This window comes from Salmo salar, chromosome ssa04, assembly GCF_905237065.1.
Source record: "Salmo salar chromosome ssa04, Ssal_v3.1, whole genome shotgun sequence".
Lineage (NCBI taxonomy): Eukaryota > Metazoa > Chordata > Actinopteri > Salmoniformes > Salmonidae > Salmo > Salmo salar.
Window position 1 is genome coordinate 79,425,646 of NC_059445.1, and position 13,007 is coordinate 79,438,652.

General features: G+C 44.8%; 1 protein-coding gene across 2 annotated transcripts in view; it reads left to right on the forward strand.

Annotated features, from left to right (window-relative positions):
• The window catches only part of LOC106603895 (actin-binding LIM protein 3), a 144,207-nt gene that overhangs the window by 66,368 nt on the left and 64,832 nt on the right, over positions 1-13,007 (forward strand). For both annotated transcript variants that reach the window (XM_014198108.2, XM_014198111.2), the window contains exon 3: positions 6,567-6,750. In XM_014198108.2, the coding sequence (XP_014053583.1) occupies positions 6,567-6,750 (184 nt within the window). The remainder of the gene's footprint in view (positions 1-6,566; positions 6,751-13,007) is intronic.

Below are 13,007 nucleotides of genomic sequence, written 5' to 3' on the forward strand. Positions count from 1 at the left end.
GCTATCTGTTATCTGTTGTCTGATGTAAGGCCTTAGGAGAGCCATGGCTGTAGAGTACCCTTCTTAAGGGCATTTTAATAAAACATTAGGAGCCTGGCCAGCCCTCTGCTGAGAGAGCCAGTCAGAGTAAGGGCCATGAAGAGGGAACAGGATCGGAGCCATGAAACACATTCAGTGTGACACGTGCAGCATTAAACAGAGGGAAATTGTATGGACTCGAACACGCACATCCCTAGCACCCGCACGAGCAATCAGAGACACATACACAGATTTACTCACTGTCATTTCAGTGTTGGCCTCTTTAGATGTTTGCTGCAATGTGTAATACAATCCTTATGTGATTGTATTTTTTTTTGCTCTGTGTGCATGCATACAGATACCCAATCCACGTAACGGGAGGCCAACTATGACATCTTCTTCCTAGACATACATCTGCATGCTAGCTCCGAGTTCAAATTGTTACCCTGGCATCATTTCTGGTTTCTGCCGGTAACTATCAAACAACCAGTTGTGGTCCTCTCTGCCTAACCTCCTCCTCTGGTGTGATCAATGCTTTGATGACAGGCCATTTCCTTGCTGTGGAATGGATGGCCAGGCAAGGTGTGGGCTCTGATCCCAGTCCAGGCTAAACAGCTCTCTCTCTCTTTCTCTTTCTCTTTCTCTTTCTCTTTCTCTCTCTCTCTCTCTCTCTCTCTCTCTCTCTCTCTCTCTCTCTCTATCTCTATCTCTGTCTCTGTCTCTCTCAATTCAAGGCGCTTTATTAGCATGGGAAACATATGTTAACATTGCCAAAGCAAGTGAAGTAGATAATAAACAAAAGTGAAATAATACAATTTAAAATTAAAAGAAATGTGTATGTTTTTTTCCAAAAAGAAAATGCACATTTTAACCAAACACTGTTTGTGTACACGGATTTTATAATGTCGTATGTTTTTCCCCCAACACCACTTTCCATCAATTTGTATAGCAGACCCTCATGCCAAATTGAGTCAAAAGATTTTTTGAAATCAACAAAGCATGAGAAGACTTTGCCTTTGTTTTGGTTTGTTTGTTTGTCAATTAGGGTGTGCAGGGTGAATACATGGTCTGTTGTACGGTATTTTGGTAAAAAGCCCATTTGACATTTGTTCAGTACATTGTTTTCACTGAGGAAATGTCTGCTGTTAATGATAATACAGAGGATTTTCCCAGGGTTGCTGTTGACGCATATCCCACGGTAGTTATTGGGGTCAAATTTGTCTACTTGGGGTGATCAGTCCATGGTTCCAAATATTGTGGAAGATGCCAGAGCTAAGGATGATGTTAAAGAGTTTAAGTAAAGCCAATTGGAATTTGTGGTCTGTATATTTCATCATTTCATTGAGGATACCGTCAACACCACAGGCCTTTTGAGTTGGAGGGTTTGTGTCTTTCTAGAAAAATCTCTCTCTCCTCTCAGAGGATACAGGGGGGTGGCAACCATTCCTTATCTGGTCCAGGTGAGGCGAGCTTGTCTGCCCATAGCACTGCATTTCTTCAGGGTGGAGCTCATTAGAATAATACTCAGCATGCTTTGCAATTGTTCATTTTTACATATACATTAATATTTAGTTAATTTAGCAGACACTTTTATCACACCATAGTGCTATCAGACTTCTGATACAAAAATGTGAACCGCTATAAAAAAAAATAGAAAAGAAAAGTATTTTGTATTTTGAAAATACAAAATACATTGGAGTGTAGTTCAGCCCAGTGTAATTCAAATCACAAAATACTCAGAATACTCAATAATACGTTTTATATACATAGAAAACTGCCCATCTCTGGTACCACTGAGAAGGCCATAAAGCCTAATTACACGCCATGCCATTACCAAGGGATGGGATGGGAGGGGAGGAGAGGAGAGGAGGGGGGCTGTCAGGCCTGTCCTGCGGTGTGAAAATTTGAATTGTGTCTGTTGGCTGTTGATAAATACAATCTCTCTCCCATCTTCCTCCTCCTCCCCCATCTGGTCCTCTCCTGGCTGACCTGGCATCAGTTTGGCGTGGAGACGGTAGCAGCAGCCAGTGTGGTCTTTATTTTGATTTATTCATGGACTAACTTAATTATTCATTGGGCCAGATAGAGAGAATAAACTGTAGGGTGTGCAGATGTCACTGCTAGCCTTTCAAAGGCTTTTTCTCTGGTCATGAATGGGCAGTGATTTGTTTCGCTGGCTGGGGCTCAGGCTCTTTGATCAGTGAGACAAAGAGGAGTCAGTGTGTTCGTAGATTTAGAGGAATAGTGTAACTAACTGTAGTACTGTTGATAGTCTCCAGATGTTGGATACTGTATGCTTGTATTTTCTATGGTCCAGATCAGAGTTTCCCAAACTCGGTCCTGGAACTCCCACCTGGGTGCACGTTTTGGTTGTTTTGCTCTAGCACTACACAGCTGATTCAAATAGCCAACTTTGATGATTTGAATCAGCTGTGTAGTGCTAGTGTTTGACAAACCCTGTTCTAAATGTCTTCACTGAGGGGGGGATAGATGATGCTAACAGAATCTCCATTCTGCAAAATCATCTATTGTTTTAGCTCACATATCCCTTTCTTTAGGTTTAATTGATTCATTTTCATTTGATTCATTTTCATGTATTTGATTCATTTTCATTTAATTGATTCATTTGTTTTCATGGTTGGTAGAAATAACACCAGCTGTGCTATTTAGTGCTTTATTGCTTCATTCAAATGTCCCCAATGTGGGTGGAAGAAGTGGTACCCATGAATCATACAAGTTAAAATGAGGCCAGGGCCAATGTGGTTAAATTGCTCTTCCCTGATCTCACCCACACACACTGTGGCTGTCTCCCTGACTGGCAGCATGTGTAGTGAGGCGCCCCAGGTGGACGTGTGTGTCGTGTCCATGCTACAGAGTGTTGTTGCCAGCCAGTGTTATTGGACCGAGCAGCGGACAGAATCATGTTTCACTCCTCCTGAGGGGCAGGTTGGGGTTGGGGGGTGCTGTACCTGCGATTGTTCCTGTTCCTCCTCAGAGTCTCAGTCAAGCCCTCTGCACGACCACTACCTACAGACACTGGAGCAACACTGAGCATTATGGTGTCACTGTGGTTTGACTTACAGCAATAGCACTGTTAATAAGTATCTACATGTCCACAGTTGGGTTAATGTGATTATACAGTGTGGCTGTGATTATTATATTGTAACGATGTGCACTGAGAGTTCAGGCAGTGAGTTTTAATAAAATAAACATAATCCAAAGCAAGAAACACTAAACAGCACACAGACAGGAAACAGAAACAATAACGCCTGGGGAAGGAACCAAAGGGAGTGACAGATATAGGGAAGGAACCAAAGGGAGTGACAGATATAGGGAAGGAACCAAAGGGAGTGACAGATATAGGGAAGGAACCAAAGGGAGTGACAGATATAGGGAAGGAACCAAGGGGAGTGACAGATATAGGGAAGGAACCAAAGGGAGTGACAGATATAGGGAAGGAACCAAAGGGAGTGACAGATATAGGGAAGGAACCAAAGGGAGTGACAGATATATATATATATATAGAAGGTAATCAAAGAAGTGATGAGTCCAGGTGAGTCTGATGACGCGCAGGTGTGCGTAACGATGGTGACAGGTGTGCGCCATAACGAGCAGCCTGGTAACCTAGAGGCCAGAGAGGGAACACACGTGACATATATCCACTTTCCAAAATCCTCATGGATGGGTTATAGTATTTAACCTTTGACTTTATAGGGGTCATGGGTCATACAGGCTGGGCTAATATAATGTACCGTAGTGACACACACACTGCCCATGTATACCAAAGAGATGACATGTCATGGTTGAAATGTGACAGTTCACTCAAGCCCTAATCAAACACTTCATGACACTGTCTGACCCATAAAACCCCTGCCTGAGGAACACTGCTTGTTCAAGCATGTTGTGTGTTCATGCTATTTGCAACGGAGGCTATTAGCCCATATTGTTCTGTACTGTTGAGACCATGCTTTTGATTATATTACATTGTTGTTGTTCCCTTTTCCTCTATTGTGTGTGTATATATATATATATACAGTGGGGATTACAAGTATTTGATACACTGCCGATTTTGCAGGTTTTCCTACTTACAAAGCATGTAGAGGTCTGTAATTTTTATCATAGGTACACTTCAACTGTGAGAGACGGAATGGAAAACAAAAATCCAGAAAATCACATTGTATGATTTTTAAGTAATTAATTTGCATTTTATTGCATGACATAAGTATTTGATACATCAGAAAAGCAGAACTTAATATTTGGTACAGAAACCTGTTTGCAATTACAGAGATCATACGTTTCCTGTAGTTCTTGACCAGGTTTGCACACACTGCAGCAGGGATTTTGGCCCACTCCTCCATACAGACCTTCTCCAGATCCTTTAGGTTTCGGGGCTGTCGCTGGGCAATACGGACTTTCAGCTCCCTCCAAAGATTTTCTATTGGGTTCAGGTCTGGAGACTGGCTAGGCCACTCCAGGACCTTGAGATGCTTCTTACGGAGCCACTCTTTAGTTGCCCTGGCTGTGTGTTTCGGGTCATTGTCATGCTGGAAGACCCAGTCACGACCCATCTTCAATGCTCTTACTGAGGGAAGGAGGTTGTTGGTCAAGATCTTGCGATACATGGCCCCATTCATCCTCCCCTCAATACGGTGCAGTCGTCCTGTCCCCTTTGCAGAAAAGCATCCCCAAAGAATGATGTTTCCACCTCCATGCTTCACGGTTGGGATGGTGTTCTTGGGGTTGTACTAATCCTTCTTCTTCCTCCAAACACGGCGAGTGGAGTTTAGACCAAAAAGCTCTATTTTTGTCTCATCAGACCACATGACCTTCTCCCATTCCTCCTCTGGATCATCCAGATGGTCATTGGCAAACTTCAGACAGACCTGGACATGCGCTGGCTTGAGCAGGGTGACCTTGCGTGCGCTGCAGGATTTTAATCCATGACGGCATAGTGTGTTACTAATGGTTTTCTTTGAGACTGTGGTCCCAGCTCTCTTCAGGTCATTGACCAGGTCCTGCCGTGTAGTTCTGGGCTGATCCCTCACCTTCCTCATGATCATTGATGCCCCACGAGGTGAGATCTTGCATGGAGCCCCAGACCGAGGGTGATTGACCGTCATCTTGAACTTTTTCCATTTTCTAATAATTGCGCCAACAAATCAAATCAAATGTATTTATATAGCCCTTCGTACATCAGCTGATATCGCAAAGTGCTGTACAGAAACCCAGCCTAAAACCCCAAACAGCAAGCAATGCATGTGAAAGAAGCACGGTGGCTAGGAAAAACTCCCTAGGAAAAACTCCCTAGAAAGGCCAAAAACATAGGAAGAAACCTAGAGAGGAACCAGGCTATGAGGGGTGGCCAGTCCTCTTCTGGCTGTGCAGGGTGGATATTATAACAGAATATGGTCAAGATGTTAAAATGTTCATAAATGACCAGCATGGTCAAATAATAATAATCATAGTAGTTGTCGAGGGTGCAACAAGCACGTCCGGTGAACAGGTCAGGGTTCCATAGCCGCAGGCAGAACAGTTGAAACTGGAGCAGCAGCACGGCCAGGTGGACTGGGGACAGCAAGGAGTCATCATGCCAGGTAGTCCTGAGGCATGGTCCTAGGGCTCAGGTCCTCCGAGAGAAAGAAAGAAAGAAAGAAAGAAAGAAAGAAAGAAAGAAAGAAAGAAAGAAAGAAAGAAAGAAAGAAAGAAAGAAAGAAAGAAAGAAAGAAAGAAAGAAAGAAAGCATATTTAAATTCACACAGGACACCGGATAAGACAAGAGAAATACTCCAGATGTAACAGACTGACCCTAGCCCCCTGACACATAAACTACTGCAGCATAAATACTGGAGGCTGAGACAGGAGAGATCAGAAGACACTGTGGCCCCATCTGATGATACCCCCGGACAGGGCCAAACAGGCAGGATATAACCCGGGTCATATCCTGTTGCCTTCTCACCAAGCTGCTTGCCTATTGTCCTGTAGCCCATCCCAGCCTTGTGCAGGTCTACAATTGTATCCCTGATGTCCTTACACAGCTCTCTGGTCTTGGCCATTGTGGAGAGGTTGGCGTCTGTTTGATTGAGTGTGTGGACAGGTGTCTTTTATACAGGTAACGAGTTCAAACAGGTGCAGTTAATACAGGTAATGAGTGGAGAACAGGAGGGCTTCTTAAAGAAAAACTAACAGGTCTGTGAGAGCCGGAATTCTTACTGGTTGGTAGGTGATCAAATACTTATGTCATGCAATAAAATGCAAATTAATTACTTAATCATACAATGTGATTTTCTGGATTTTTATTTTAGATTCTGTCTCTCACAGTTGAAGTGCACCTATGATAAAAATTACAGACCTCTACATGCTTTGTAAGTAGGAAAACCTGCAAAATCGGCAGTGTATCAAATACTTGTTCTCCCCACTGTGTGTGTGTGTGTATATATATATATATATATATATATACAGCCTGATTAAGCACCTGTTCTACTCTTTTCTTCACTAACTCTAGACCAGGGACGTTAATATCTCACCGGTGTGTGTCTGTGTGTCTCCAGTGTGTAGCTGTGACCTGGCCCGTTCAGGCTTCTTCCAGAAGGGAGGAGAGTACATCTGTACAGAGGACTACCAGCGCCTCTACGGCACCAAGTGTGACAGCTGTGGAGACTTCATCACAGGGGAGGTGGTCTCTGCGCTGGGGCGTACCTACCACCCCAAGTGTTTCGTCTGCAGCATGTGCAGGTAGGTTCTGCGGGCCACACACACACACACGCACACACACACACACACACACACACACACACACACACACACACACACACACACACATATCCACTACGTTGATCATCACTGGCCAGTTAATGCACATCTCTCAGGGTAAGTGCCATGATAAAAGCACACGACTGAGAGGACAACGTTGGGATGTATAATGTTTGATTGAATTATTGACTTGGCCATGGAGGCAACAATTAGTGAATTATTTGTTTTATTGGGAGGCAGGCAGGCATTTAATCAGTGTTGAATTAAATTGATCAATACGAGAATGCAGGTATATTCAGAGAACAAAGAAATGATCATCAGATCAAATGATCATATGTTTCATCATATCTTCTAAGAGAAGGAACAGTTCAGTGAGGAAGGAAGTTGTCTTGAGAGGAGGGAAAAGGACACGCAGCCTCCTGTTTCTACTTATCATGTTGGGAATCTACAGGTAACTGCCAAAACAATGGAAACACTTGAGGGATGAGGGATACAAAGTACATTGAAAGCAGGTGCTTCCACACAGGTGTGGTTCCTGAGGTAATTAAGCAACTAACATCCCATCATGCTTAGGATCATGTATAAAATGCTGAGCAGGCCATTACTTAGGCTACCATGGCTATGCCCCCATAGGATGACTATGCCCCCATTCACAGGGCATGGGTGGTCACTGAATGGATTAATGAGCAAGATAACGATGTAAACCATATGCCATGGCGGTCTCAGTCCCCAGATCTCAAACCAAGTGAACACTTACAGGGAGATTCTGGAGCGGTGCCTGAGACAGCGTTTTTTTTCACCACCATCAACAAAACACCAAATGATGGAATTTCTGGTGGAAGAATGGTGTTGCATCCCTCCAGTAGAGTTCCAGACACTTGTAGAATCTATGCCAAGGTACATTGAAGCTGTTCTGGCTGGTGGTGGCCCAACGCCCTATTAAGACACTTTATGTTGGTGTTTCCTTTATTTTGGCAGTTACTAGAAGGCGCTCTGAGGAATTACAATGTCGAAAGCCCTCCATCTGATTGTGTGGTTTACTGTCACTGTTTCAGAGTCTTTAGAGGGTGATTGGAGAGTTTCAGTCTGTCAGTGTGGTGGGGCAGTAGAGGTGAGGCTATTTTAAGGGTGCCATGAGAACAGTTCCTTCTATACTGGTCTGTTTCTTGAGAACATCATGAGAACAGTTCCTTCTATACTGGTTTGTTTCTTGAGAACATCATGAGAACAGTTCCTTCTATACTGGTCTGTTTCTTGAGAACATCATGAGAACAGTTCCTTCTATACTGGTCTGTTTCTTGAGAACATCATGAGAACAGTTCCTTCTATACTGGTCTGTTTCTTGAGAACATCATGAGAACAGTTTCTTCTATACTGGTCTGTTTCTTGAGAACATCATGAGAACAGTTCCTTCTATACTGGTCTGTTTCTTGAGAACATCATGAGAACAGTTTCTTCTATACTGGTCTGTTTCTTGAGAACATCATGAGAACAGTTCCTTCTATACTGGTCTGTTTCTTGAGAACATCATGAGAACAGTTTCTTCTATACTGGTCTGTTTCTTGAGAACATCATGAGAACAGTTCCTTCTATACTGGTCTGTTTCTTGAGAACATCATGAGAACAGTTCCTTCTATACTGGTCTGTTTCTTGAGAACATCATGAGAACAGTTCCTTCTATACTGGTCTGTTTCTTGAGAACATCATGAGAATCAAATCAAATGTATTTATATAGCCCTTCTTACATCAGCTGATATCTCAAAGTGCTTTACAGAAACCCAGCCTAAAACCCCAAACAGCAAGCAATGCAGGTGTAGAAGCACGGTGGCCAAAACCTAGGAAGAAACCTAGAGAGGAACCAGGCTATGAGGGGTGGCCAGTCCTCTTCTGGCTGTGCCGGGTGGAGATTATAACAGCACATGGCCAAGATGTTCAAATGTTCATAAATGACCAGCATGGTCAAATAATAATAATCATAGTAGTTGTCGAGGGTGCAACAAGTCAGTAACACAAGAGTAAGTGTCAGTTGGCTTTTTCATAGCCGATCTTTGAGAGTATCTCTACCGCTCCTGCTGTCTCTAGAGAGTTGAAAACAGCAGGTCTGGAACAGGTAGCACGTCTGGTGAACAGGTCAGGGTTCCATAGCCGCAGGCAGAACAGTTGGAACTGGAGCAGCAGCACGGCCAGGTGAACTGGGGACAGCAAGGAGTCATCAAGTCAGGTAGTCCTGAGGCATGGTCCTAGGGCTCATGTCCTCAGAGAGAGAGAGAGAGAGAGAGAGAGAGAGAGAGAGAGAGAGAGAGAGAGAGAATATTTAAATTCACACAGGTGTGACAGACTGACCCTAGCCCCCCGACACATAAACTACTGCAGCATAAATACTGGAGGCTGAGACAGGAGGGGTCAGGAGACACTGTGGCCCCATCCGATGAAACCCCCGGACAGGGCCAAACAGGTAGGATATAACCCCACCCACTATGCCAAAGCACAGCCCCCACACCACTGGAGGGATATCTCCAGTGAACAGTTCCTTCTATACTGGTCTGTTTCTTGAGAACATCATGTAAACAGTTCCTTCTATTCCTTCTAGCAGGTGGCACCAGGGCTGGGTTGGGTTTGGAGCCTGACCCCTAGTAACCTCTCCACCGAGGGCCTTGATAGGCTGATAGTGCTACTGCTTACATGACCGTGCTTATATCCCGTTATGCACAGATGTGTATGTTAATTTATGTATTTTCCACTTTTTGCAATTTATAGTTCACTGTATTCTAATACTATTATATGCTGACCTGACGGAGTATGGAGTTATGACTCTTATGAGATGTAATTTGGGCAGATGCTTGACAGTGATCTGTAAAGTGATAGAGAATATACCCCCATCAGTTGTCTGGGGAAGCAATACATTATATTGACTGCTGGTACTGAGTCGTCCAGGTTTAAGGGCTATAAATCTTTACTGCAGATGGTCCTGCCATCGTTGCCTGTCCTGCTAGAGATGCTGACTCATAGCTTCTGATGGTGGGAGTGGAGCAGACATTCTGTTCCTGCAGTCAGTAGTCAGCACACTTAAAACACTCCTCATCCACCACAGATCACCCCGACTTCTCCCAAACCTTAATATGCAGGGCTATGCTGTGTTTCTGACAGAAGAATGTTTAACAATACTATCTATTGTTCAGAGCACACTGCCTCCTCTTTAGCACGGGCTCCTGATTGGCGCAGCGGTCTAAGGCACTGCATCTCAGTGCTAGAGACGTCACTACAGACCCTGGTTTGATTCCAGGCTGTATCACAACCGGCCGTGATTGGGAGTCCCATAGGGTCGGCGCACAATTGGGCCAGCGTCGTTAGGGCTAGGCCGGTGTAGGCCGTCATTGTAAATAAGGATTTGTTCTTAACTGACCTGCCTAGTTAAATAAAGGTTAAATATATATTTATTTTTTTAAACAGCATCTGTGTCCATATCCCAAATGGGCCTAAGGGTCCTGGTCACAAGTAGTGCACTATGTAGGGAATAGGTTGCCATTTGGGACACAGCCGATATGCTGCCTGCCTGCCTGCCTGCTATGTAGCTGGATACAGTATCTGTCCACAGGCCCATCATGTCTGTGAGCCTCCCTTCCTGTCACTGGATATTACCACTGAAACACACAGTGCCACCAGAGTGTGTGTGTGTGTGTGTGTGTGTGTGTGTGTGTGTGTGTGTGTGTGTGTGTGTGTGTGTGTGTGTGTGTGTGTGTGTGTGTGTGTGTGTGTGTGTGTGTGTGTGTGTGTGTGTGTGTGTGTGTGTGTGTAATGCAGAGCAGAGGTTGTGACCTGTTGTGTTTTTTGTAACTTATTTTTTACTCTTTTTGTACATAATGTTGCCGCTACCGTCTCTTATGACCGAAAATAACTTCTGGACATCAGGACTGTGATTACTCACCACGGACTGGCAGAATCCTTTTTTTCCTTTCACAACTCTGACGAGCCCGAGGCTGAGGATATAGGGCTCCCTCGGGAACAGGCCCCGACCCCAGTGATCTGCATGAAGAAGAGGCGGAGAAAGAGAGGCCGGAGAGCGGGCTGCCTTCTGAGAGGTCGGAGGCGATCGAATAAACCCCAACTTTCCTCAATTCTGCTAGCAAACATGCAATCTTTGGACAATAAAATGGACGAGTTACTGGGAAGATTAAACTACCAACGGGACATTAAAAACTGTAACATCTCATGCTTCACAGAGTCATGGTTAAACGACGACTACATCAACATACAGCTGGCTGGTTATACGATGTACCGGCAGGATAAAACAGCGGCGTCTGGTAAGACAAGGGGCGGTGGTCTATGTATTTTTGTAAACAACAGCTGGTGCACGATATCTAAAGAAGTCTCGAGCTATTGCTCTCCTGAGGTAGAGTTTCTCATGATAAGCTGCAGACCACACTACCTACCGAGAGAGTTTTCATCTGTATTCTTTGTAGCTGTTTACATACCACCACAGTCAGAGGCTGGCAGTAAGACAGCATTGAATGAGCTGTATTCTGCCATAAGCAAACAAGAAAACGCTCACCCAGAGGTGGCACTCCTAGTGGCCAGGGACTTTAATGCAGGGAAACTTAAATCAGTTTTACCAAATTTCTATCAACATGTTAAATGTGCAACCAGAAGGAAAAGAACTCTGAACCACCTTTACTCCACACACAGAGACGCGTACACAGCTCTCCCTCGCCCTCCATTTGGCAAATCTGACCATAATTCCATCCTCCTGATTCCTGCTTACAAGCAAAAATTAAAGCAGGAAGCAGCAGTGACAAGATCAATAAAAAAGTGGTCAGATGAAGCAGATGCTAAGCTACAGGACTGTTTTGCTAGCACAGACTGGAATATGTTCCGAGATTCCTCCAATGGCATTGAGGAGTACACCACATCTGTCATTGGCTTCATCAATATGTGCATCGATGACGTCGTCCCCACAGTCACCGTACGTACATACCCCAACCAGAGGCAGCATCCACACTGAGCTAAAGGCTAGAGCTGCCACTTTCAAGGAGCGGGACTCTAACCCGGAAGCTTATAAGAAATCCCGCTATGCCCTCCGACGAACCATCAAACAGGCAAAGCGTCAATACAGGACTAAGATCGAGTCGTACCACACCGGCTCTGACGCTCGTCGGATGTGGCAGGGCCTGCAAACCATTAAACACTACAAAGGGAAGCACAGCCGAGAGCTGCCCAGTGACACAAGCCTACCGAAGGAGCTAAACTACTTCTATGCTCGCTTCAAGGCAAATCAATCAAATGTATTTTTAAAGCCCTTCTTACATCAACTAATGTCACAAAGTTCTGCACAGAAACCCAGCCTAAAACCCCAAACAGCAAGCAATGCAGGTGTAGAAGCACGGTGTCTAGGAAAAACTCCCTAGAAATGCCAGAACCTAGGAAGAAACCTAGAGAGGAACCAGGCTATGAGGGGTGGCCAGTCCTCTTCTGGCTGTGCCGGGTGGAAATTATAACAGAACATGGCCAAGATGTTCAAATGTTCATAGATGACCAGCAGGGTCAAATAATAATAATCATGGTGGTTGTCGAGGGTGCAACAGGTCAGCACCTCAGGAGTAAATGTCAGTTGGCTTTTCATAGCCGATCATTCAGAGTATCTCTACCGCTCCTGCTGTCTCTAGAGAGTTGAAAACAGCAGGTCTGGGACAGGTAGCACGTCCGGTGAACAGGTCAGAGTTCCATAGTCGCAGACAAAACAGTTGAAACTGGAGCAGCAGCACGGCCAGGTGGACTGGGGACAGCAAGGAGTCATCAGGCCAGGTAGTCCTGAGGCATGGTTCTAGGGCTCAGGTCCTCCGAGAGAGAGAAAGAAATAAAGAGAGAAAGAAAGTGAAAATAACACTGAAACATGCATGAGAGCACCAGCTGTAAAGGAGGACTGTGTGATCACGCTCTCCGCAGCTGATGTGAGTAAGACCTTTAGACAGGTCAACATTCACAAGGCCGCAGGGCCAGACGGATTACCAGGACGTGTACTCCGAGCATGCGCTGACCAACTAGCAAGTGTCTTCACTCACCTTTTCAACCTCTCCCTGTCCGAGTCTGTAATACCAACATGTTTTAAGCAGACCAACATAGTGCCTGTGCCCAAGAACACTAAGGTAACCTGCCTAAATGACTACCGACCTTTAGCACTCACGTCTGTAGCCATGAAGTGCTTTGAAAGGCTGGCTATGGCTCACATCAACACCATCATCCCA